Here is a 26,942-nt window from a genome sequence, read left to right as displayed (position 1 = left end):
GTTTCAGGCGGCAAACTATAATACAGAGAAGAATAAATGAAGTCTTGCTGTTGTGAGTAGGGTGCTCCCAATAATGGTTTTTAATTGGAGGAGGGGATTGGAAGTCAATGGGGTAGATAACGACCTCATCATCTGTTAGTGTTGTTTTAATTATTTTGTGTTTTTTGTCACTGCATATTTGTGTGAAACACACTTGATTCTGCAAACACAACACTGCTTTCATTGTGAAGCATTTGTATACCCAGGAATAGACTGTAATACTTATCAGTGTAGGAAAATATCTTACAATATGCAATATAAAGTTTCCTTTTCTTTATTACAATGCATGAGTTAATTTGTTATTTACATGCATTTACATATATTTTTTGCATTAGGTGGCAGTCTTTTAATTTATTTTCACAGTTATTGTGTAAAGTTGATATGTATTGCAAGGACCAGTTGTGCACATTGCTTGCTCTATAGTTTAGATGGCTGAAATTTTAAAGGTTCTAATCTCTGACAAATATTATTATTTCTGATTGTTGTGGATATTTCTGGCAGCCTTGCTCTTGATTTTTAGCTTCATGATATGCTAATGTGGTTGATCTTCAAGTTCTGAGAATTAATGTATGAGTTAATGTGCAACTGAAGTGAATGCAACTGAAGTTACAAAGTTTTGTTCAGGTTCTGAAGAAAATTAGTCTTGAAGCCATAGCTATACATTCCTTTCTGTGTGCCCCCCCCCCCCCCCCCCCGGTATACTTCACATAACAGAACTGAGTTTTTGATAGAGCTCACTATTTTGACAATGTAGTGACTAAACGTGTACTTCAAGACAGAAACATGTCTTGATATTCTCCTTCAGGAGCAAGCTATAGATAATGTTTTAAATTTTGCTAGATATATATAAGCAAAAATGCATACTGTACAGAAACTTTTGAAAAACATCTATTATGAAAAATAGGACCACAACAGTATTTACAACTGTTATGTTACATTTATTTTTAAAGAAAAATTAATTCATGTGGTTGGAAAAACACACAAGAAAAAAATAGGCTAATATCTAACCGAAATGAATCAGATACATTACAATGTAAGATTAGGACTCATTACAATTGCTTTGTTACCTGTTCCCAGGCCAGGCATTATGAATGAATGAGGGTCAGCTGCTGGCCTCATTGAAAGCCTGGGAGAGGGCGGGAATGAGACAAAAGGCCAATAAAAGACCACTGACTGGCTTTGAAGGAAAAGACCTAGAAGACAGAAGTTGCCAGATAGCAAAAAGCATGTAAGCGTGGCAGACTTCTCCTTTGAACCTGGGTAGCAAGGGAATGATGGACTGTTGTCTAGGATTTTCATCACACCTTGTTTGCTAGAGCTGAGGAGATGTGCCCAGGAGAGCAGTAGGCAGAGAGATTTAGGCCTCAAGCAGACGGGTGGCTTGGAGTGGTCTGTGGCCACTCCAGCTGTACACCTTGAATAGTGCAGGGCTGTGGTGACCAGATACTGCAGTCCCAAGGCTGGCTGCGACGGCAGTCCACAATGGACAGCCAGCAGAGAGTGCTTTTTCTGCTCCTTTTTGTGTTGGATTTGTATCACCTTAGGCAGCTGTGGTGTGGCTTTGGCCCAATCTGGAGGCATACGTCTTCTAAATGCCATGCCCCCAGATTGGCCCGAAGGCAGTGCTTTTGGCCCGTCTGTTTCGGGCCTTGAAGGGAGCTGCAAAATGAGTCACTGTACAGAAAAGGGAGAGCCAGGCAAGTTGAAAAAGTAAAGAGAAACCTAGTGTTGGCTGAAGTGGAATGAACCCCCCACCCCGCCGCCACATCATTGGAGATACCTTCTGCTCATTTGTTTATTTGTACTTGGTTTATATCCCGGGCCTCTAAATCTCCCTGTCTGTCTCTTCCGGAGATCCTAATTCTGAGACCACTTACCTGCATATCACAGAATCTCAACCTGAAGCTATTTCAACCAGTACATTGTATAATTGCCTACCAGAGTACTCTCTAAACCTAAAATAAGGACTGTACCTAGAACTATGGAGAAGACAGAATGTAATTGCTGGCAAGCTGCAGGCAATGAACCAAGCGGTAGATATTATGAAAAATACAATTTATTATGTTGAAGAATTTGCACATGACTAAGTCAATTATTTGTAAACATATGCAATGATAATAGCAGTAAAGGTAAATAATAAGACAGGGCAGTTTGGTTTTTTTTTCACATTTGTTAAAAAGAAAATTGAATTGCAAACTTAGTCTACACATACTATGCAAATAAGCCTTCATTCCATTTATAATGGAGGAAAAAGCTCTCATTGTGTCAGGATTGTTTTGTATTCCAGGAAGAGGAAGCTTTGATTGCATTCATCCATCCTGAAAGATACTTTCTAGAGGAGCACCTGTTTTCTTGTTATGAATATTACTTGGCTATCAATCAGTGATTTAGATCATTCAGATTTACAAACTATGGCCTGTTACAGACTGCCAAAATAAAGCTGCTTCGGGTCTCTTTGGAGATATGCTGTTTAAATGATGCATGCATCCTAAGAATCCGGAAGCGGACCAAAGCTGCACTCCAGTGCTTAGGAATTGAGTGTGGCTTTGGCGCAACCTCCGGACTCTTAGGACCCATGCATCATTTAAATAGCATACCTCCAAAGAGACCTGAAGCAGCTTTATTTTGGCAGTCTGTAACAGGCCTATATGATGGTCGCATGGGTGGGATTGTTTGGGCGTAGTTGCATCTATTAAAGGAATATGCCAATTTCTGCCTACTTTGAATTCAGCCCCATCCACTGTTGGCATGTACAACCTGGCCACTCTACTCTGAAGGAATGTGGAACAAAACTGAAACCAAGATTTCTTCCTCAATGGAAAAGGTTGCCAGTGAAGTGCATTGGTGTTCTCAGGGTTGTATTTTGATTCATTCTGCTGATGGTTATCTAAACACTTGCACTTTACTGCTCTCTGCTTGAAGGTCCTCAGATCAGTGGCCCTGCCTCCTACCTCTACCTACTTGAAGGTTCCCAGATCAGATGCCTTTATCTAATGTGCCTTAGAGAGCTGCAACTCCTTAACTAATGGAGATGCAACTCCTTTGCTTGACTTTCATGAGGCTACAGCATGGTGCAAAGCAGTTTGGGAAGAGGGAGAGACCAATTTGGCTCTCTTTCCTGAGACTGGCTGAGTCCTTAAGGGAAGAGGGACCACCAATTTGGATGCTTCCACTAGTGCTAAAAGGTGCCAGAGGAGCCTCTTAGTATTTTTGGGCAAAAAAAATATTTCCTATACCTTAACAGAGGGCACAAAACACAGCACATTTTTCTTGGCGGCTATTTTTCACTATGCTCACTTTCTGGTAGCCACCTTCATTTCTATCAGCCATTCAACCCTGCTACATACCTGAATGGACCATCCACCCCCCACCCCTGCTTTTTCCGAGGAGTCTATTGTAAAAAAGATTGTAGATAGTTGTTATGGAAGATTTTACCAGGAAAATGTTTTATCATACAACTAAGGCTGCATGTACATTGCAAAAATAATCCAGTTTTGCACCACTTTAACTGCCATGGCTGTGGATTTGTGGGAATTGTAGTTTATTATAACAGCAGAGCTTTCTGACAGAGAAGACTAAATTTCTCACAGAACTACAATTCCCAGAATTCCATACCATTGATCCATGACAGTTAAAGTGGTATCAAAGTGGATTATTTCTGCAATGTGGAAGTAGCCTAAGAGAGCCAAACATAGGCACACATCCAGAAAGAGATACAGTGGACCCTTGTTATACGCTGGGGTTTGGTTCCAAGATCCCCCGTGTATAACAAAATCCGTGTATGCTCAAGTCCCATTAAGTATAATGACATAGCAAAATGGTGTCCCTTATAAAAATGGAAAATCAAGGTAAATTTATACTTTTTTGGAACATTTTCAAACCGTGTATGCTTGAATCCGTGTATAAGAAGGGCCGACTGTAATATCATAACCCAAAAGCATTGTACTCATTTTCTTCTCAGATTCTGGATGATTTGAAAATTCCACTAGTAGACATCTGCATTGCTACACTATTATTCACAGGTTCTTTCTAAACTGCAGAGAAGCAACAATTCATACCCACCCATTTAGTGTTAATTACAGGGCCTATATAACTTTTTAAAACCTTTTTCTACTTTGTGTCTGTACTGCCTTAAGAAGAAATAGGGGAAGAGCTTGGAGTCACATTTTAAAATCTCATTGGGTCATGAGACTCCTTCCTGGCCTAGGTGGTGATAGGAGTTAGTCCATTTGTGAGTGGATCTTTTTTCCCCTCTTTCTTTTTCCCTTTCCTTTCCTTTGTTTTTGTTTTGTTTTGTTTTTGGTGGTCTAGAACAGTACTTTTCAGGCTTTCAGACCAGTTATTTGTAACCAATATTTCAGGCACTGGCACTATATTTGTGCCCATTGGCTACAGTTCTTTCCTGGAAACTCACCAAGGGCCATTAGCCAGTGGCTTAGGAACTAAGCATAAGTCCAAGGACCACCACTTTGAGTAACAATGGTCTAATTTTTTTTTCAGTTGATACAAAACATGGCAGCCATGGCAGTTCAGCAATATTACATTTATTTTAAAATCATTACATTGGCTGCCTATTAACTTCCGGGCACAGTACAAGGTGTTGGTTATCACCTATAAAGCCCTACATGGCCTGGGTCCAGTCTACTTGAAGGAACGCTTCCTCCCATACACTCCGATCCCCCGGGAAAAACTTTTTACAATCTAGAAAGACCAGACTGGCAGTGACCTCCCGGAGGTCCTTCTCTGTCACCGCTCTAAAAACTCGAAATGACCTGTCGGAAGAGATTGGCCAATTATCCTCACTTGAGGCTTTCAAAAAGGCGACAAAAATCTTTCTCTTCTGGCAGGCCTTCCCCGATTGATAATGGCCAGAACCAACTGAATCCCCCTTCTTTTATTATTTTTCTTATTTGTGGTTTGTTTAGTAATTTTGTCATATTGTTATGTATTTTTAACCATGTTTTATTGTTTAATTTTATACTTGGGAGGGAGGGTTGTGCTGGGGTCTTGTGGGGCTTGTTGTTTTTATTGTTGTATATTATATAAACTTTGCTGTTACCCGCCTCGAACCTCAAAACGGAAGAGGTGGGATATAAATAAATATTTATTATTATTATTATTATTAAAGATATAAGTTTGAAGTGTAACATCGACCAGGAGATTATGCCTTTTCCTAGCAAGCTTTTGAGAAATTAGTTTTTAGAAATTGGACTACTGGGCATGTTGTATGTAAAGCGTTCACAGCTGCGGCCCCCACACTTACCAGAAGAGATCCATCTCATCACCACCTTAGAAGCCTTTAAGAAGGCACTTAAGATGGATCTCTTACTATCCACCTGATCTTTTATAGAGGATCTTACAGAATTTTCCACATCTGATTGAATAGTACAGAAACAGACGATGATTTGGCTATGTTAATGATTGTATTGTATTTTGGCATGTTTTTATTGATTATCTTACATAGTAGGGTATTGTGTAATTGTATTGTTTGATTTTATTGGTTGTACTCCCGCCTCGATCCACAGGGAGAGGTGGGAAATATAAATAATTTATTATTATTATTATTATTATTATTATTATTATTTCTTATGCCAAATATTTTTTTTCAGATCCAGGCCATGAAGATGATGGTCCGATGGTTGTTAGGAATGAAGAATAGCCACAGTAAATCAGGAACTTCTACCCTGAGGCTATTAACAACAATATTACACAGTGATGGGGACCTTACAGAACAGGGGAAAATTAGGTATACAAATAATGGCTTAAAAACAAGCACAATGAGCAATTTCTTAAAGTTGACTCAGGAAGCAAAAAATAAATAAATTATAGTGTTTCTGATCCTGTAATGTGCTTGTAAAGCAGAACACAGCTTGTGTGTTGCTGTGTATGAGTAGTGGAGGGATCTAGTATTCTTTCCAAAGAAGTGACACAAATTATGAATCTGACACAGCCATAGCAGCTAAGGTAGATTTTATGCTATGATTGCCTTTTATTTCTTAAAGAATTAGTTTTTTCTTACTATTGTTTCAATGAAAAAGCAAAATGGAATAGTGAGGCTGTCAAATGATACTACATAACCAATATTTCAAGTTACATAATGGTTTAGTTTCAGTTATATCTTGGTTTATTAATCTGAGAAATGCACAAGAATTTTGCCCAGCACAGAGTCACTTTGTTCTTCCCCTTGGATAAGGCATGATTAAATTGGCAACTTTTTAATTTGACATAATTTCCTTTTTTATCCAAACTGTGTTTATCCTGACTTGCTTTGAAGCTAGTTATCATAGTTTCCTGAGTCAAATGAATTTCTGACAGCATGCACAAGCAAAAGGCTTGTGGGTATCTCAGCTGAATAAGCTAAGGATATGATTGCCTAGATGTGTCTACATCAGCAATTATCATCTGATCTAAACAGGTGGACTTTACTGCATTTAAATACACATAATGTGGATGATGAGAAATTATGTCGCACATATGACATGTCTTGCTAAAACAGTCTTAATGATTTTGTACTAATTAGCCCATGTTTCTTTCTAGCAAACCTGATATGTCTCGTCTGAGGCTGGCTGCTGCTAGTGCTGTTGTGAAGCTGGCACAAGAGCCTTGTTATCACGAAATCATCACATTAGAACAGTACCAGCTGTGTGCATTAGCCATTAATGTAAGGAAACAGAAGGGGTGGAATTGTTGGGCAATTACTGTCTCTGCATGCTAATTATACATAACTTGAAACTTGATTTCACTTAGCCAGTATTTTACAGTAAATGTAGTAAAGTATGTCTGGCTTTCCAATATTTATAGCAGATATTAAGCAAGTCATGATTTTTCTTTCTTCCAGGATGAGTGCTACCAAGTCAGACAAGCTTTTGCTCAGAAACTACACAAAGGCCTATCAAGGTTACGGTTACCACTGGAGTATATGGCCATCTGTGCACTATGTGCAAAAGACCCAGTAAAAGAGAGACGAGCTCATGCAAGACAATGTCTAGTGAAAAACATAAATGTGAGAAGGGAATATTTGAAGCAGCATGCAGCAGTTAGTGGTAAGAAATTGAGGAGAAAAAGAAGTATTCAACGTTTTAACTGCCACAATGATTTTAGATTAGGTTGCTGTAGCATGTTGGACACGAGTCTGTCTGGATTTCCAGAAATTTCTATTTTGAAAAATGCATGACGAATATTGGTGAGGGGGTTTGATCTTTTGATCAATATTGCTTTTGCACCCAGTTCTTTGTATTAATTGTTATCTTTTAAAACCATAACATCTTTAAGACCTTAATATTGGAAGGATCATCCACCCCTGCATAACATTTCCCAGGAAAGAATGCTTAGGATTATCAGGCCCTATTATAAATTTTAGCACACTGTGAAGTGCAGAGGAAAAGGTCTTCTGTGTAGGAGTATCTATATCTGGGCTGAAAATAACATGGCTCACAGCTGATGCAGTCTACTTCCACTTCAGTTGGGAAGCCTGTTTCAAAATTATTAGTAGCACTAGAACAGTGGTTTTGATCAAAATGAAAGCCTCTCCCTACTCCCAAGTATTGTTACTATTGTTATTAGTGGGAAGGAAACAACAAACTGCAGTAGAACTTTGTATTGCCCATCCTTAGCAATCCTGCTCCTGTGAATTCAGTTTTCCTACAACTATTAGCAACTGAGAAAAAGCAGTATTAGTGGGTTTGCTTCTGAAATTTTGGTTTCCCATCAGTGATAGTAGCAGAGAAACAGAGCCAGTTATAAAAATGGTGGAGGTTATGGTGTGTGAAGGTTTTTGCCTCCACCTGCCTACAATGCTTCACAGATATCTGTGGACATGCAGGTCTATGTATGTTTGTGTAGCCCCTCTTCCTCCAGCCGATATGCAAGTGTAGCCCTTGAGGCCAAAAAGGTTGTGCACCCTATTCTGGATTATAGTGTTTTAACTTGGATTGTTTTAGATTTGTAAGCCACCTTGAGTCCCTGTACTGGGAGGATGACAGGATATAAATAAAGGGATTTTTTGGATATGTCCGCAGCAAAAGGAAGAAGAAGGAAACGGTAGGGCCACTGCATAGAGAAGATGGCAAAATGCTAACAGAAGACAGAGAAAAGGCAGAATTACTCAATACCTTCTTTGCCTCAGTCTTCTCAGAAAAGGCAAAGGGTGCTCAACCTGAGGATAATGGAGCAGAGGACAGAATAGGGGAATTTCAGCACAGAATAAGTAAAGAGATAGTAGAGGAACACCTTATTAATCTAAATGAATTTAAGTCTCCGGGACCAGATGAACTCCATCCAAGGGTATTAAAAGAACTGGCAAATGTAATATCGGAGCCATTGGCAATAATCTTTGAAAACTCCTGGAGAACAGGAGAGATCCCAGCTGACTGGAGGAGGGCAAACGTTGTCCCCATCTTCAAAAAGGGGAAAAAAGAGGATCCCAACAATTATCGTCCAGTTAGTCTGACATCAATACCAGGAAAGATTCTGGAGCAGATCATTAAACAGAGAGTCTGTGAACATCTAGAAGGCAATGCCATAATCACAAAAAGTCAACATGGGTTTCAGAGAAACAAGTCATGCCAGACAAATCTGATCTCTTTCTTTGATAAAGTTATCAGTTTGGTAGATGAATATAGTATATCTTGATTTCAGTAAGGCCTTTGACAAGGTTTCCCATGATATTATTGCAAACAAGCTTGTAAAATGTGGGCTAGACAAAGTAACTGTTAAATGGATCTGTAATTGGTTGACTGGCCGAACCCAAAGGGTGCTCAACAATGGCTCCTTTTCATCCTGGAGAGAAGTGACCAGTGGGGTCCCACAGGGCTCTGTCCTGGGCCCAGTGTTATTCAGCATCTTAATCAATGACCTGGATGACAGAATTGGGAGCATACTTATCAAATTTGCAGATGACACCAAATTAGGAGGAATAGCTAATACTCCAGAGGACAGGATCAACATTCAAAATGATCTGAATAGACTAGAAAGCTGGGCCAAAGCTAACAAAATGAAGTTCAACAGAGAGAAATGTAAGGCACTGCACTTAGGGCAGAAAAATGAAATGCACAGATATAGGATGGGAGACACATTGCTGAATGAAAGTACATGTGAAAGGGATCTAGGAGTCCAAGTAGACCATAAGTTGAACATGAGTCAACAGTGTGATGAGGCAGCTAAAAAAGCCAATGCAATTTTAGGCTGCATCAATAAAAGTATAGTGTCTAGATCAAGAGAAGTAATAGTGCCACTGTATTCTGCTCTGGTCAGGCCCCACCTGGAATATTATGTCTAGTTCTGGGCACCACAATTCAAAAAGGACATTGAGAAACTAGAGCGTGTCCAGAGGAGGGCGGCTAAAAGGGTGAAAGGTCTGGAAACCTTGCCCTATGTGGAACGACTCAGGGAGCTGGGGATGTTTAGCCTGGAGAAGAGAAGGTTAAGAGGTGATATGATAGCCCTGTTTAAATATTTGAAAGGATGTCATATTGAGGAGGGAGCAAGTTTGTTTTCTGCTGCTCCAGAGAACAGGACCCGAAACAATGGATGCAAGCTACAGGAAAAGAGATTCCACCTCAACATTAGGAAGAACTTCCTGACAGTAAGGGCTGTTCGACAGTGGAACACACTCCCTTGGAGTGTAGTGGAGTCTCCTTCCTTGGAGGTCTTTAAGCAGAGGCTAGATGGCCATCTGTTGGGCATGCTTTGATTTGGATTCCCTGCATGGCAGGGGTTGGACTGGATGGCCCGTGCGGTCTCTTCCAACTCTATGATTCTATGATTCTATAATAATAATGATCATGATGATCATGATGATGGAATTCAATGCCATGCCACTTCATTGAACAAGATTAGGCAATAGGTCAAAACAATCTTCTTAGAAAGTGTTTCTGTGAGCTGTCTTTAGTTTATAATGTTTATAGTCCTTGGGATGGAGCTTCTTTTATTCCAGGATTTCTATACTGTTATGATAGTATTCTATTCAAACCCTTGCTGTTCTGCAGCTCTGTTTAGGGCAGAATAAATAGTATTAATATAATTCTGTACTTAAACATAAATTGTATTTATTGTAAACTTCATTTTCTCATTCTCTGAGCACCCTATATCCTCTAGGGGTATATATCTTTGCATTCTGAATTCTCTTCTGATACAGTACCTCTTCCTATAAAAGCCACAGACCCCCCCCCCCAACCTATTTGCTCTGTTTAAAGACCAAAACAGTGAAAACATTCATTTTAGAGATTAGGCACTGCTTGAGACTGCTACTGGTACTCCTTAATCCCACATTTGTTTTACGCTCTTCTTAAGGCTACCTTAAGCAGTAGCAGCCCTACTACTGCTGTTCATCACTATCTAGGGAGTTCAAGAGCTCAAACCAGTGACTTTTTGATCCATATCTAGGTCTCTTAACTACTGTGCCTACAACATAATTTGCTAAATATTTTTGCTAAAATAACACTATAATACCCACAACATTAGTTTTTCTTATAACTTTAAAAATATATACACAGATACTTGTTTGCATGGACCTAATCTCCATTAGTGAATATGCTTTATATTCTAAATGCATGTTTAACTATTGTTATGCTGACAAAATGTGACTGTTTTTAATTTTCAATTTTATACTTTCAGAGAAACTTTTATCACTTTTACCAGAGTATGTTGTTCCATATACTATTCATCTTCTGGCGCATGATCCTGATTATGTCAAAGTTCAGGACATTGAACAACTGAAAGACATTAAAGAGTAAGACTTTCTTTAAAAACAACAATAACATTCTATACAGTTTAATAGTATGTGCTGAGCTGAGTTGTAGCTTGCATTAAATATTTAACTAGAGTAATGGCCGGTACAGACGGGCCCTTTGTGCCTGCCTGGGCCTGAAAGTAGGGCTAGGTAGGGCTCAGCTTTTACATGCTGCAAGCCCTATTATCGGTGCTCGTGCGCCATCATGACGTGCCCCTGTTTACATGAGGCATGCCATGATGATGCACGGGTATCAGAGCACCCAAACAGCAATAGCTGGAAGGGGCGTCGTCATGGTGCATGAGCACCGTAATGCTGCCCCTTTAAAGCTGCCTAGAGCGGCTTCTTTTGAGGGAGCGGGTCGGTGCTGCAGCTTGCGGCTGCTGTGGCACCGACCAGGCGCAAAGACGGGTGGCTTTCAGCCGCCCATCTGTCAAGCCCCTAAGTTAAATATTTCAGTACTCCATATTTAATTTGTTTTTCAAAATGGAAACCAGTAATAATTTTTACCCATTGTAAATGATAACATATTGTATTTAATGTCTGGTTTTCTGACATAAGGAATTTTTTTTTAGATGTCTTTGGTTCATATTGGAAATATTGATGGCTAAAAATGAAAATAATAGTCATGCATTTATCCGGAAAATGGTAGAAAACATTAAACAGACAAAAGATGCTCAAGGACCTGAAGACCCAAAAATGAATGAAGTAAGTTGAATTAAAACGTTTGGATAGTACAAATACTTATATGTCTAATGGGCCTCTACCTAAGGTATTAGCTTCAAGGAATATTGGAACATCTGAGTGTTAGGTTCCACTGAACTCTGCTTTTTGGACTTTTTCAAGTATCACCATTTTCACAATGTGAGCAATTTATTTAACTATATTATAACCCATTAAGATTTTTTTCTGATAGCTGATACAGATTGGCTGAACTTCTGTGATGTCATGGCAATTTCTCCACAATGGATATTGAGTTAAAATTCCTCAGGGATATAATGGCTTCATAGGATATATTTCTGAACTTTGAAAGATGGAAGTGATTTCCCTTCACTGCCGTTGTGGAAACTTAACAGTATAAAAGCTGCAGTTCCTAATACTCCTCCAGTTCGGCTTTTTCAAGATGTGTGCTATAACTGATGTTTTCTAAAAATGTACACAACCACATTCTCTTTCTTTAGAAACTTTACACAGTGTGTGATATAGCGATGAACATCATCATGTCAAAGAGCACAACATATAGTTTGGAATCTCCCAAAGACCCTGTACTTCCAGCTCGATATTTCACTCAACCTGACAAGGTAAACCTTAAATTGTAGTAGAATTGCTGTTGGAAAATTTCAGTTATATTTAAGTTCTTTAGCTGAAAAAAGAGTATAGTAACATATTCAGTATTGACAGGTCTGGGTGGCATAAACTACAGAAAACCCAAAGCTTTGATACATGGTAATCCAGAAATGCTTCCATGATAAATACATAATTATTTATTTTTTCTTTCTCCCAGTACGGGAGTGTAATTCATTGTTTACATTAAATATGTGTGCTAATCCTGGTGCTAATTGTACATCAAAAATCTGATAGTTTAAAATGTTTTACAAATTTTAAAAAACACTGTCTAAACTACTATTTCTACATTTTTTCTACCTGAGCCTATTTCTCTTTCTTCTCATTACAGAATTTCAGTAATACCAAAAATTACTTGCCACCAGAAATGAAATCATTTTTCACTCCAGGAAAGGTGGGCTTTTGTACATATTTATTTAGTACTTACCCTAAGCAAATCATTTTTGTTTGTATTTATTTGCCCTTGCCACAAAATTTCTGTTAGTGTTAAAACTACAAATGAACCTGTTTCTTTTATTTATAATATTTATACTCTACTACTTAGTAAAACACACAGCAGTTCATAGTTTATGAAAACAAAACATTAAAGGAGTAAATCAGTAACATAAACAAGGTTAAGAACAATAGTGATAAAACACATGCTCAGTAGTAAAGCTGATGTTAAAAATGCCTACCACTGAAAGGATATAAAAGTTGGAAAAATTTACTTAGCAAAAGTGTTTGATAAATATGTTGCCACAACTGGTTGGACAAACTCTGTCTTCCACGTGTAGCTGTGGCCCCATACAGACAGTCCTTATGACTGGATTGTGGCTTTGGCGTGGCTTCCGGACTCTTAGGACGTATGCATCATTTAAATAGCATACCAAAGTGGCCTGAAGCAGCTTTATTTTGGCCTGTCTGTATGGGGCCCAAGGGAATAGGATGGTAGATGACTTAGTGCTCAGTATTTGGCTTGAAATCCAGCAGAATCTGCCTGAGTTGATGTGCCATTGGTATGCTCATTTTGCATACAAAAGGCCTTGGGTGTATTACAAGTACATATGAATGAGGTAGCGTCCCTGGGAATATACATAAATGGATGTATATTTTTGTCATAGATTTGTTATTGCTTTGTTACTTGAGTTACAGGAATTCACAATAGTAAATGTCAGTACTAAATGGAGGGTTGTTTTTTTTTAACAGCCCAAAGCAGCCAATGTTCTTGGAGCTGTTAATAAGCCTCTTTCATCAGCAGGCAAGCAGTCTCAATCTAAATCATCACGAATGGAAACAGTAAGCAATGCCAGCAGCAATTCAAATCCAGGCTCACCTGGAAGAATCAAAGGCAGGTGAGTAATACATCGAAACAATATTTATATTTATTAATTACATTTTAATAGTATATATGTAACAGTATCCTAAAATAAATTGAGTAGAGCAGAATGCAAATCAGATTACAGCTAGATGGGAAGATAGTTGCAGAAATCCTAGATCAGTATTTACTTATGTCTTCTGGGGTGAACCCACTCAGCCCATCTTAAAAGTCATCCAGTGAAGATGAAGGAGATCTGCTGTTTCCAATCACAAGAAGAGTGACATTTCCACTTCCTCCTGCCAGGAGCGAGACTGTGATAAGGACAGAGATGCTGCTTCTTATTGTTGCAGGCTCGCTCACTAGTGAGAGGCAGATGGAAACTTCCACTTTGTGCCTGCTTGGAAGCTGAATGGAATTCATTCACCTGAACTGGTGGTTAGCTGTTAAGGTGGACTGTGTGGCATTTACTCAGATTTCCAGTCAGACTACATAGTTTTACTGAATACACATCAGTTACATATCTGTAACTCTATGTTATGAATCAGTAACTGCAGTGCTGAATGCCTATACATACTGAATGGCTATTGATTATAGTTGCTGAATAAATGCTAGATAAAACTTTGCCTCATACTGGAATGTATTGTTACGTTTAGAGTAGAATCCCCTTTGCATTTAATGCAGAAAAGTATAAAGCCATTTTGCTTTCTTTGGTTCTTGCTTTTATACTATTACATGTTTAATCTGTACTGAGTTGGTCTCTTTAGTAAATAAATGAAGTGAATGAATTAATGCTGGTGTTACTTTATATATGGATATAAAAATATACCAATAAAATCAAATGATGTGCATGACAAATCATTCTTTTTATTTAAATTCTTTTTGCATAGGTTCAAATTTTGATTTTACTATGTACTAGGTGGCCTTGAGAAAGAAAAATCTGTTTTTCAGCCTAACTTTCCTTAATTGTAATTGGAAGCTTGCTGTATATTAGGATATATAATACCAACATTACAAAATAATAAAAATAATTAATTAATCCAATAAACTATTGTATTTAACACTGTTAAACTTGCTTAAGAGATGGGCTTGGATGCTTCCCCCAACCTTCATTTCAATAAACTTCATTTCATTTGCATTAGAATTGAATCTCATCTTGGGAAAAATAAGGATATAAATTAAAACATTCAAAATTGGCAGGTATTTTTCTAATGATACTTAAGAAAGTAAGCGGTGTTATGTCTCCACCTGACCTCGGTCATGCTGTATGGTTGGCGTTTGAGTTAGAGCTCAAGGAAAAGACTAGTGTAACTATTTTCATTCATGTTGGAAGAATGGAAAAAAGTTACATTGGTTTGCCAACCCCCCCTCCCCTTAAAAAGCAGAGAACTCCTGAAATAGTTTATCATAGTGCAGAAGTGAAATATTACTGCTCAGAAACCAATGTTGATAAGAAAATATAGGTGTAAATTCACCATGTAAAACAGGATCAAAGGAATGGGAATGCTTTAATTTTCAATGAACAAAATAAATAAGAACTTCATCCCAAAGAGATGGAATGTCTTATTGCACACCTGAAACATTGGGGTCACATTGGCCAAGTCTAGCCCCTCCATACTAGTTGCAACCCTAAAAGAACATCTACCTTTTTCATACAAATGCATGTATGTTATTTCAACTATGGGGCAAAAGTGTGACACCAATGAAATGAAGAAAAACATCACCTTAACATTGATAATTTCTTATTTCAGCTGAAGCTGTTGTCAATTTTCAATTCAGAAACTATGGATTAATTGTATTTCTGATCTTGAATGTCTATGTTGTAACAGACTTGACAGCACTGAAATGGACCACAGTGAAAATGAAGACTATACAATGGCTTCACCTTTGCCAACAAAGAAAAATGATAAGAGAGATGACTCTGAAATTGTAAGAATTAATTAATTGTGTTGCATTTTTCATTCATCTTAATAAATAAGTACACGAAAAAGAAATATTTTCTAGCTAGCACTCATAAATATGGATTTCATTTTTAAAATCATACTGATTTACTAGAAAACCTAACTTACATTTTCTAAAAATTAGAAATAGGAGCTCTAACATGTACTTGTGTGGTGTAATATGTAATCAAGTCTTTGAGAGATTTTTTTAAAATTGCCATTATAGAATTAAGTACGACAATCTCATAATATTTGAATTGTATAGTCACTTTACATTTCAACAGATGAGTAACACAGCAAGGCAGGCCCTGCATTTCACTTTAAAATATTTATTTCCTTAAAATTCTTGTATTGCAGGAATTTATTTTGGTCACTTAAGGCACAGTTTAACCACTAAGAAAACACTATATTTGAAACTAAAAAGAAAATTTTGGAGTCTTTTTTTTTTCATTGTAAAAGAAATCCTATTTTTTCATCAATAGGAACTTGATAGTTGATGGGAGAATTAACTTTTTCTTTCTTCTTCAGTCAGAGCTGGAAAAGCCCAGAAGCAGGAAGAAAATGATTACAGATCCAGAAGAGAAGTTGGGTATAGATGATCTGAGTAAACTAGGACAAGAACCAAAACTTAGAAGTGGTCAGCGAGGAAGAAAGAGGGCAGCAGTTATTTCAGAGCCAGAGGAACCTCAGTGGTCAGAGGAAAAGAGACTAAAGGAGGATGTCCTAGAAAGTGAAGATGAACAAAACAGCCCACCAAAGAAGGGAAGACGAGGACGACCCCCCAAGGCAGCTGTTGGAGCCATACTAAAGGAAGAATCATCAGTAAAGACATCTAAAAGGGGCAGAAAAAAAGCCACACCGGTAAAACCTGCAGAGGAGGAAGAGGAGGAGGAAGAGGAGGAAGAGGAAGAAGAAAGACAAATGGAAAGCATAGAGCAGAAGTCAAAAGTTCGGCAGTACAAGACACCAAGGAAAACACAACAGAGGTATCTCCCTTGTTTTGTAAACTGCTCTCTAACTTTGGACTTGTGTTTTAAAATTTGTCATATAACTTGGATATTCTTCCAAGTAGGTCTGAATCATCTGAAATAAGTACAACTGAATCAAACCAGTCCACACCACAGAAAAGACGAGGGAGACCACCAAAAACACCACCTTCACAGCAGAAAAAAGGGTAAGATGAAACTGTGTTTAAAGAGGAATTTTTATGTTTTTTGAAAATGTTTTCATTCATGTATTTTATGTTTTAAATGTTTTTGTCCACCTTGGAGGATCTGGTAGATGGAGATGCATCAGGCAAATGCCATAAATGAATGAATGAGGTGAAGCTTGTTACATTTAGTCAAGTTTTTTAAAAACATAATACCTCAGAAAATCCAATCATAAACAGAAAGTTTTGACCATGTCACTCCTCTGTTGTTATCTCTTCACTGCCTCCCCATTCCTTTCAGGATTCAGTATAAGCTTCTTCTTTTAACCTTCAGAGCCTTGTATGGTTCCCCCCCCCCCCCCCCGGGGCCAGGGGCTCAGGGCTCCTGACCCAGCCAAGAGTTTCTTCTTCTCTGGCTCAGATTTACTCTTTCTCCCTTGCCACTCCTTATTCCTGAAACCACCTCCCTAAACCTTTTCGGACTGTTACTTCTCTAGTTAATTTTAAGTCTGAGTTAAAAATTTTTTTGTTTATGTAAGCATTTAAAGCTTGATATCTCTGTTAATTCAGACTAGGGTATAATTGTCTATAGTTTTACAGCTGAAAGCTATTTCAATGGGAAAAAAATTCTATTAACTATATTTTATATATTTTATGATTTTAGACTGCACACCATTGGCAGGTTTATATTGTTTTGATCGCTCTGTAAAGTGCCGTACAAAACTTACGGCGCTATACAAATAAACACTAATAATAAAATAGAACAATGTACCTTATTTCCATCCAGCTGGTTTAAACAACTATGTTGTATAAGGTTCAGGGAAGAGAAGAATTTAGTATTTCTTAGATGCTGTGATGGCCTTTAGATCTTCCCACAACTAATTTGTCATTTGTTAGCATAATTTATAAAATGAACACTTTATCTGTGGTTTTCCATTTTAGAAGAGCTGGACGGGCAAAGCAAACAGCAAGTAAAGAAAATGAATCTGGTGAAGAAATGGATGTATTTCAGAGTAATTCACCTGTTGAAGATATTCCCCAAGAAGTAACAATGGAAGAAGAGGAAGTTTCCACAGTTAAAGTAAATATGTTTTTTAATTTTATAACTTAGACAGGGTACAGACTGCCCCTTTGGGGCAGACTGCATGCACCCCTTTACTCCGTGGATTGGGGCCAGGGCAGCCACACCGACAGCCCAGAGGCCCCAATCCAGCACTTTTCGGGACCAGGGAGAAGTGGCAAAATGCCGCTTCTCCCAGGTCCTGAAAAGGGGTGTCCTTGGGGCTTCATGCCCCAGGACACCCCGGGAGCTGCAGCCAGGGGAGAAAGGGGCCACTTGGACCCGTTTCCACAGCCGTTTGGTGGCTGCGGGAACAAGGCACTCCCTCAGAAGGAGCTCCGTTTTGGAGCTCCTTCATGTGCTGTTGGTGCAATGACATCACACATGCACCGCGTTGTTTGGACGCAGCGTGTGTGTGACGTAATCATGGCGCCATGATTACGCTCCCATCACGTGCCAGGGTTAGGCCGCATGTGGGCGGAGTGCTCCGAGGCAACCCTAGCACATGATGATGACGTCATATAAAGCCCGTCTGTACCGGGCCTTAGTTTTCATGCATTATAACAAAATAATGAAAAGATGCTCTTTCTTCTGACTGTGCATATAATAGAAAGAGTCTAATGGATTTTACTTTGTGATAAACTACCCTTCTCTGTCTTTTACATTGAAACAACAACGTGGGAAAAGAGAACATGAGTCATTTGTAGTTAATATTAAAATGAATTATCAAAGTTTAACTAAATAGGCATGTATACGAAATATAAGAGCCAGTGGCGAAGTGGTTTGATGATTGGACTGTGACTCTGGAGACCAGGATTTGAATGCTCACTTGGCCATGGAAACCTAGTAGGTGGCCTTGGGCAAGTTGTACTTCCTCAGCTTCAGAGCAAGACAAGGACAAGGCCCCTTTGAAAAAATCTTACCAAGAAAACCCCATGATAGGTTCACCTTAGGGTCATTTTAAGTCAGAAATGAGTTAAAAGTATGCAACAACAATATGAAATATGTGACATAAATTTTGGAATTAGCAGAATAGGCTTTTTTCTTAATGCCTGTTGGGTTTTGCGGTAATAGAATGTATGTTTCATTTTAAATATTACTTCCACTTGTGCTTCTCTTTCATTCATACATTTAAAAGGTATTTGTATTTAATGGTATGTTGATGCACAGTGCAGGGCACATTGATGGCATTGGCACTTAATGCATAATAAAAGGTGCATTTAAATGTGCTTTACACTTGTGGATTTGATTAATGATATAGCAGTTGACAAACATGTGAATGTCTGTCTGCAGAGCTTCTTAGCTGGATTGGGGTATATAACTTGATGTGGTGTTTTCCCCCCAGGTACGCCGAAGGACATCCAAAAGGGAAAGGCGATGAAAAAGCCACATTGCCAGCATTTTAAAGTGAAGTCTTTGAAGAATGCTCTTTATTATTTCAGACTGAAGCTCTTGGTGCTCATAATGGGGATTGCTGGTGAAAGCTAGACAATTTTTCCTGCCCTGCAATTGGAGTTTCCAGGTCACAAGCATAAGCCACACACATGTTAATATCATTAACCATGGATTTTTGTGAAGTGTAATGTGTGTTGGCTATATAGACACATGAACAAAAGAAACAGCCTGTAAATAATCCTTTTTTAAAAAATGTTTCTGACTCCTGCGTGCTTGTATAGCTTTTACTGCGGCTTTAAACCTGACAGTACAAAACTGTTAGATCTATTGATTTCAAAAAGGAGGAAAAATTAGAATGGATATCAAGCAATATCTGTCAGTGTCTGTATTTTTTCTTTTTTGTTTTTTGGCATTTAACTGTGAAAAAAAATCAGTTTGACATTATAGTGATACTTCTAACAGTATTTGTTAGAAAGTAACAGAAAAAACCATGGCCTCTTTTTCTTTATATATCTAATCCAGTGTTTACCTTTGGCCCTCATCTGTCTTTGGAGGTGCCAGACTGCATTTGGAATGATTTGGGATGAAATAATACAGCTAGAAGCAGATTTGTGAAAGAAGATTTATTTTACACACCTCAGTATTGATACCAGATTCTTCTGGACCTTTTGTGACATTGAGCATTTAAAAAGAATTTAATAGTTTAATTTTTAAAGTGTGTTATTAAATAATGTAATGAGAGCCTATCTTCTTATTTTCCTTAATAGTTTTTGTTAATCTGCTGTATCAATAAAATTCTGCAACTGAATTTTTAATAGTCTAGTATCTCAGTGTGCATATTCCCTCCTGAACATTATGTTCACAAAGAGCAAATTATTGCATTATAATATGAAACCTGATATCTGAGCTTTAGTGAAAATACAGGTTTTATTACTATGTAAAGTTAATTGAAAGAAAATTTTATTGATGCAGTCTGTCTTTATAAAGCTGTTCCTACTTCAGAGCCACGTGTTTTGTATTTCACAGTGATTGCATGTTTATGAAAAAAATGTAATGAAATTGCAATGTAATTTTAAAGAGTCTTATCTGGCTGTAGGATATCCTACATTGCCTCATGAGAAGAACCTTCTACCAAGAGCTTATTGTATTTTCTTTTTTTGTTAACCAACTTTTTTTTTAAATTTTTCTGTGTGTAGGTGTGGACAGTTGGGAGAGGGCTTATGGTGAACATGTTTTCCATTGAATCGTCAATGAAAGAATATTTCAGTCGGGGTATTCTAAATCTTTAAGGAGCTTCACTTTATGTGCCCACCGTCAAGTGGTTGAACTTTGTTTCTTGGGTAAAATTACAAAAATCAAACAAACTGGGAAATTACTTAAGGCGTCCTGTATGCAGTTTTGCAAACTGTGTTTCAACCAAAATGTGTAGGTTTTTATTTATGCTTTGCGAGGCACACTTTATAGTTTAACATGTTGTTGTCTTCTTTCTTGCTAGTAGTAAATATTAGAGAATCAAATTTTAACTTATTAATATTTTATCTCATGGAATAATGGAACATTGTCAGAAATTAACCAAGGCATCTTTTAAGTTATAATTTCAAGGGGATATATGCTAGGGAAGAGATGAGACTCCACAGTTGTTCCAGAACATGTTAGCAAGTAAAATTTTCAGAGGAAATTCAGCTTTTTTTCTAAACTTTTTCATTATATGGTTTTTTTTTAAAAAAAAAATCAGCATCAGCAATAGACAAAGCTAGACAGTTTGTGTTGATCAAGCTGTTCTGCTTAAATGCTTCCTTGAAGAACCCCTTTTTACTGTTCTGGGGCTGTCCTTTGTTTGGGTAACAGCTGTTTAAAAACATTAGCTAAAGGTGGCTCAGATGACTTCACTTAGAAATTTCCCTATCAGCTCACAAAGTTTAACAGTGCAAATAAGAGTTTTTATATAGTAGAAAAGAAAAATAGTATGTTAGTATTTCATTTTCTTCACTGACAAAATTGCACTGACAACATTTACCAAGTATATGCATAAAACCATTTTATGCAAAATATCAAAATGATATTCAAACTGCTTTGCAGACTGTTGAACATAGTTTGCATGAACATAATTTGACCATATTTCTTTTAATACTGATACACACAAATTAATCATAAATCTTAATATTTAAATTTAATCTATAATTTGGCAGTTTAAATATTTATTTTCTGGTAGTTTGACAGTTTAAATTTGAAATTGGGAAAACAGATGCAGATAAAATGAGATCATGTTTAACCATTTTTGTCTTTATTCTCTTCCTATAAGTATACTGAGTATCTTATGTACTAACACTTTCAGATCTGCATACAATAGCTGCAGTAAAATAATGTATAAAGAGACAGTATGCTAAAATGCAGTTAGTGTGCTTTTCAATTATGTTCAGTTTATAATATGTATTGTATAACATTAAACAGTCAAGTTGACCTCACTGTTGAAAGTTCAAGCATGAAATTTTTAGTTATCTTGTTGTAGCCTGCAGCCAAGCATATTAATCCACTTTTATGATCATTTTCTTGCCGAAGTGAAACAGAAAATGTACAGCAAGCTGGGTTTTTAGTTACTTAACTTCCAAAGACATATTATTTTTCTTGTACTTTTTTCTTTGTATCATTTCCCCAAAATACAAGTATATATTAGAAATGTTTAGATTACAAAATGCAAATCTGACAGAAAAGGGGAAATTAATGCACATTCTCTTCTACTGAGACCCAGCTAGTAGCGGACTAAACTCTGGGCTCAAATCCCTGCTCAGCCATAGAAACCCCACTAAGTCACTCATTCTGAGCCTGATAGGAAGGGAATGGCAAACTTTCTCTGCATAAATCTTGCCAAGAAAATCCTAGGATATGGTGGTCATAAGTTGGACTCAACTAGAAGGCACATAACAACAACAAATTCTATCACTGGTAGACTTGTACCAAATAGTGAATAGTACAGTTCTCACTTTGAATGAAGGCGCCATGGAAATCTGTGTCAGGAAGGATAAAACTAATGCACATATTCTTTACCTGCTAGGCTTGTTATTAATAACAAATAGTAAAATTTCTACTCTCTATGGAGGTTACATTATTTCTCTCTGCTGCGATCCCAATGCACCGCCGTCTCAAATGACCCTGTTACCTGTATCTTATCTTGCAACTTTCTTTGGCTTCATGGTATAGTGTTGGTTTGAGGTGTTTAGATGGACACTGCAATCAGAGTTAACAATCTTTAACAATTTGGGTGTTACAAATGGGAAATTATGGGAACAGAAGCCAAGACTAGTAGAATGTCAAAGATTTCAGGATAGGATTCTATATAACAGCAATGCTAGTATGTTTTCATTATTAATGTTCTTTTTATGGCCCTCATTTGAGGGCATCTTGAGTAGGGAATGAGCTTAAGTACCTACTGTCAGTGGAATGGTTGAACCACTGCTTTTGCTAGACATGAAGGGCAAAGTGTTGAGGCTTCATTACATTGTACAAGACTTGTGTAGCCACATTGAGCAGAAGTGTTTGGAATATATAACGCCTACCTGAAGTGTTGGTGATACAGGTGACCATGTCGAGTTCATTTTGATGACATTACATGCATATTATAGATGTAAACTTTACTGGACATGCAGCATTACAGTCCCAGTTGTCCATCAGGTATAAGAGTAGTGATCCTGGTTTCTCAAGATGTGTGTTTATTACCTGATCAGTAGTTTGTTTGAATTTACTCTGCAAATATCACCTTAGGCTTGGATGTCTTCTGATAGTTTTCCATTTTTAGTTAACCTACTATACTATAGTAGGCCTTAAAATTTGTGTCTGATTTAGACCCCATACAGACCGGCACAAAGTGCCGGCCTGTGGGCGGAGTCATTGTGCAGCATCCTCATGCTGGATGCCCTAACCCTGCCCCCACAGTGCCATTTTATCATGCGCCGGTCCACACGGTGCACGTCAACATGAAACACCTCCGGCTTTTTGTAGCTCCTTTTTGCACTCTCCAAAGGCAGAATTGAGGCTACGGCGTGAGGTTGCTGCAGCCCCGATCTGGCCAGGTAATGAATTAAGTAATGAATCAAGAGCTTGCTTTTGCAAGATTTACATTTAATAAATAAAGTTTTTGATAACTGTGGGAATTTGTTGTTCATTAGATGATGGGTCTGTGCTATTGCAAACTGCATGTGCTCAATCAGTATTGCTTGTGTGTACTGGATTCAGTATTGTTTGTATGCCGCCCCTTAGGGCCAATCTGTATAGCCCATTAATTATCCTGGGATAATTGTCTGTTCCCTCCTGTACTAGAAGAACCATATTGGCTTCATGTATCTGATTTAATGGGTTGAAGCCTTCGAAGAAAGAAAGATACGATAGAATTGTACCAATTGAGAAAGGTAACTATTATTCCTATTTATGTAGATAATATTTAAAGTTATATGTTGGTGTTTGGCATCAATTCAGAACCTGCACAATACTTTTATTGTGGGTGAAATATATAGTAATCCCTGAAATTTCCTGATCATCCACAAGTTAGCTGACTGTCTACTGAGTTATCCTGGAATTTTCCTATCAGTGTCTCTAATTTGCTGGAAAATTGAGTTGCTGCTACTTAACTATATTCCCAATAACCTGCCTTGCCTGTCTCACTCAACAGTGTTCCATTACCTTCACTTTTGACTCCTTGTAAGTTCACCCTCCTCCCCCCCGTCCTGAGAAATAATGAGTAAAGAGTTCTATCGAACTAGACTCTAAAAAACAAAACAATTCTAAGTAATGAATCAAAAGCTTGCTTTTGCAAGATTTACATTTAATAAATAAAGTTTTTGATAACTTCGGGAATTTGTTGTTCATTAGATTATGGGTCTGTGCTATTGCAAACTGCATGTGTTCAATCAGTATTGCTTGTGTGTACTGGATTCAGTATTGTTTGTATAGATGCTTAAATTAGTGTCCACAAAAGAAATAGTTTTTCATACTACAGTTACTGTCTTTATAAATACTGCATCTGTCACCACATGTATGATATAAACAGCAGCCACTGTTAATAGAAATAACTGTGGCTGTATCCTGACAGTAGTTTAAATATTAATTGGAAAGAAAATGAGCTTAGTACCAAGACTTTAGAGTTATTAAATGGGGGTTTGTGAAGCTGAAGGTAGGCTGAATTATAGGCATCATTTTATTTACTATAAGTTAAAAAAACGTTTGTTTAGAGCACAGGTGAGAATCATGTGCCCTGCAGGTGGTCTATCGCCCTAGAGTTTCCATCTCCCATGAAATGTTTTAAACATTAAAATGTCCCCCCTTCCCCGGTTAAAACATTTTCTCAGAGCATAGCTTTCATGCTAATGGCTGTTTCACTAGGACCTACCCCAAAACAGACCCAGGAGCAGTCAAAATAAAACTGAAAGTGCTCAGCAGAAACATCACTTCCAATTATTAACAAGAAGGATGGTGTGGCTTGCTGAGACTCTGGCAGAGCTGACTTTGCCTGCCAGTTGAGCAAGGGCAAGAGCAGAATAGACTACAAATCAAAATTAGAGTAATATTCATTCAGGGGGACAGGAGGAGGATTAGGACCTATGGACACCAAGAGCAAATAGACATCAGTAGTCAGAGTTGACAGAAGATACAGTTGTCAGGCTTTCAAAATTGTGACTTAAATTCATACAGTGCTCAAAACCAGGAAGGACAAACAGTTTAAATACTTGGTTACTGCTCCCATTTGCTTCTAAACAATTTGCATCTAAAAATTAGTTTCACATATAGTCCCAGCTTAGCCATAAAACCCTCTGGGTGACCTTGGGCAAGTCCCGCTCTCAGCTTTAGAGGAAGGCAAAGGCAAACCCCTTCTAAACAACTCTTGCCAAGAAAACCCAATGATAGGTTCACCTTAGGGTCACCCTAAGTTGGAAAAGACTTGAAGGCACACAACAATAACAAATGTAAGAACAAGTTCTTCATTGTGGTCTTTGTACTTCACACAACTGGGTCTCGCACATACGCAGAGTATTCACAGACGTTCTAGGGCTGTAGCTTTTTGGTAGTAACCCCATGCTCTCAGGGCAGCTATATGAGTAGCATCAAGCAGCTACTCCCCTCACTTCCGTTTTGTCCATCATGCAATTTGTTTTGAACTCCACATGTTGTGTAGCTTTTATTCTTTTGGGGATTTTTCTTCTGGATATCATCTTTGCATGGCACTCAAGGCCTTGTTAAAATGTTGCATTTCATGTGACAGTAAAATTCTCTATTCAAATGTTCTTGAACACTGCCTCTTTTCCCTGTGTGAAGGCCACCTGGTAAACTTGTGCTCCATCTGCTGTGGCTTCATCAATCAGATCCGACATCTCTTGGAGCAATCATTAAAGGGAGCTGAGGAAGTGGCTAAAAACCAACCTCTTCACACCACTTCTGTTCCCATCGACAAATAATGTTCAATTCCTTCAGTGCTAAGGAGACCCCTCAACATCTTCCCTGGCCAACCACCAGCAATCCACTTCAACTCCACCACCCTCTTCCCTGGAGGGTCCAGACACTTTAATTACATCACCGATTCCAGGTCAATCCATCCTGAGACTACACAAATCTGGTAAGGGTCATAAGAGATCTTCCCCCAGTTCTGCACCAAAAAGAGAGCCCAAAAAACCAAAGTCAGCTCCATAGCACTTGGTCTCAGATGGCATCTACATCAGTACCAATAGTGAGCTGCTGCTTGTGCTTGTCCATCCCTGCTTCTGTACTAGCAATTTCAGAGAGACCATTTACTGAGGATTGGCCAATCCAGGACGTCACCCAAATCCATACTGGGCATTCAAACGGAACACCTCCCTAAACCAGAGCCAACACAACAAACTCCCTGTCGTGTATTCCACAGATTCAGGCTACAGCCAAGGTGTGCAGATTTTTTCCTCTATAATATCGCAAAAACCAGACCCTTTCTTTTGGCACCCAATAACCTCCTTCTGTTGGGGCTTCCTCTTTCTCATCTCCGTCCTTTAATTTCTGTTCAGCATTCAGCTGCATGTATCATCATGCCTGCTCACCGCTTCTGTCACGTTTCTCCTTTATTGTCATCTCTCCATTGGCTCCTCCTCCCTTTCTGTATTCATTATAAACTTCTGTTGGTGACTTTTAAAGTTCTGCATGGTCTTTACTTTTTGGAACTACAGTGCTACCTCGGGTTACGAATTTAATTCGTTCCGCGGCGCCGTTCGTAACCCGATACATTTCGCAACCCGAAAAGCCGCTGGAAAGCCGCTAGCTGCTAGCCGCGCTTTGAATTTCGCGCCGAAAAGATTTTCGTAACCCGAAAAATCCTTCGTAACCCGGAACAGTTTTTTTAAATCTAACTTTTTCGTACCCCGGAAATTTCGTAACGCGGTGAATTCGTATCCCGGGGTACCACTGTAGTTTCTTCTTACCTTCCCACTCACACCCTCCAATCTGGTAATCAAGGACTGCTGTCCCCGGCTCGGATCTGTCCCTTTTCACTTGCTGCCTCCCACTTGTGGAACCTCCTTTTCACATAAGTTCAGTTCATCACCTCTTTAACCAGCTTTAAAGCTGAGTTGAAGACAATTCTGTTTTATGGAAGTGTTCCCAGACATTACATGGTTGCTGTCGTATGCTTATTTTAACCCGTTTGCTTGCTATATTTTATTGTTTTGAATTTTATGTGTATTAATATGTGTTAACTTCTAATTATTTTACCTAGAATGTACGCCACTGGCAGGTTTTTTAAAATCCATTTAATTGATTGTATGTACAGCACTGTGTAAATTTACAGCGCTTTATAAATAAAGCTTAATAATAATAACAACAACAACCACAGCAGCCTCCCAACTGGTTACCTCAGCCATCAACTTCACCTCCACATTGAGGCTCATTGTGGACTCGGCTTCAGACTGTACTCTGACTCGGACCTCCAGCACTCAGCTAACCCTGAATAGGATTTGGTCTCAATGCTGGTCTTCTGACAA

General features: G+C 38.3%; 1 protein-coding gene across 2 annotated transcripts in view; it reads left to right on the top strand.

Moving 5' to 3' along the window:
- Positions 1–26,731, top strand: part of PDS5B (PDS5 cohesin associated factor B) — a 111,531-nt gene extending 84,800 nt beyond the window's left edge. For both annotated transcript variants that reach the window (XM_089512514.1, XM_089512513.1), the window contains 13 exons: positions 5,649–5,785; positions 6,577–6,700; positions 6,878–7,082; positions 10,654–10,768; positions 11,344–11,476; positions 11,950–12,069; positions 12,444–12,506; positions 13,298–13,443; positions 15,236–15,335; positions 15,875–16,332; positions 16,419–16,520; positions 17,439–17,577; positions 18,902–26,731. In XM_089512514.1, coding sequence (XP_089368640.1) covers positions 5,649–5,785; positions 6,577–6,700; positions 6,878–7,082; positions 10,654–10,768; positions 11,344–11,476; positions 11,950–12,069; positions 12,444–12,506; positions 13,298–13,443; positions 15,236–15,335; positions 15,875–16,332; positions 16,419–16,520; positions 17,439–17,577; positions 18,902–18,937 — 1,878 coding nt within the window. In that variant the 3' untranslated portion in view covers positions 18,938–26,731. The remainder of the gene's footprint in view (positions 1–5,648; positions 5,786–6,576; positions 6,701–6,877; positions 7,083–10,653; positions 10,769–11,343; positions 11,477–11,949; positions 12,070–12,443; positions 12,507–13,297; positions 13,444–15,235; positions 15,336–15,874; positions 16,333–16,418; positions 16,521–17,438; positions 17,578–18,901) is intronic.
- The last annotated feature ends 211 nt before the right edge of the window (positions 26,732–26,942 follow it).

This window comes from Sceloporus occidentalis, unplaced genomic scaffold (assembly GCF_023333645.1).
Source record: "Sceloporus occidentalis isolate IW3139 unplaced genomic scaffold, rSceOcc1.0.p SCAF_2, whole genome shotgun sequence".
In the NCBI taxonomy this organism is placed as follows: Eukaryota; Metazoa; Chordata; class Lepidosauria; order Squamata; family Phrynosomatidae; genus Sceloporus; species Sceloporus occidentalis.
This window is presented reverse-complemented; position numbering and strand designations above follow the sequence as displayed.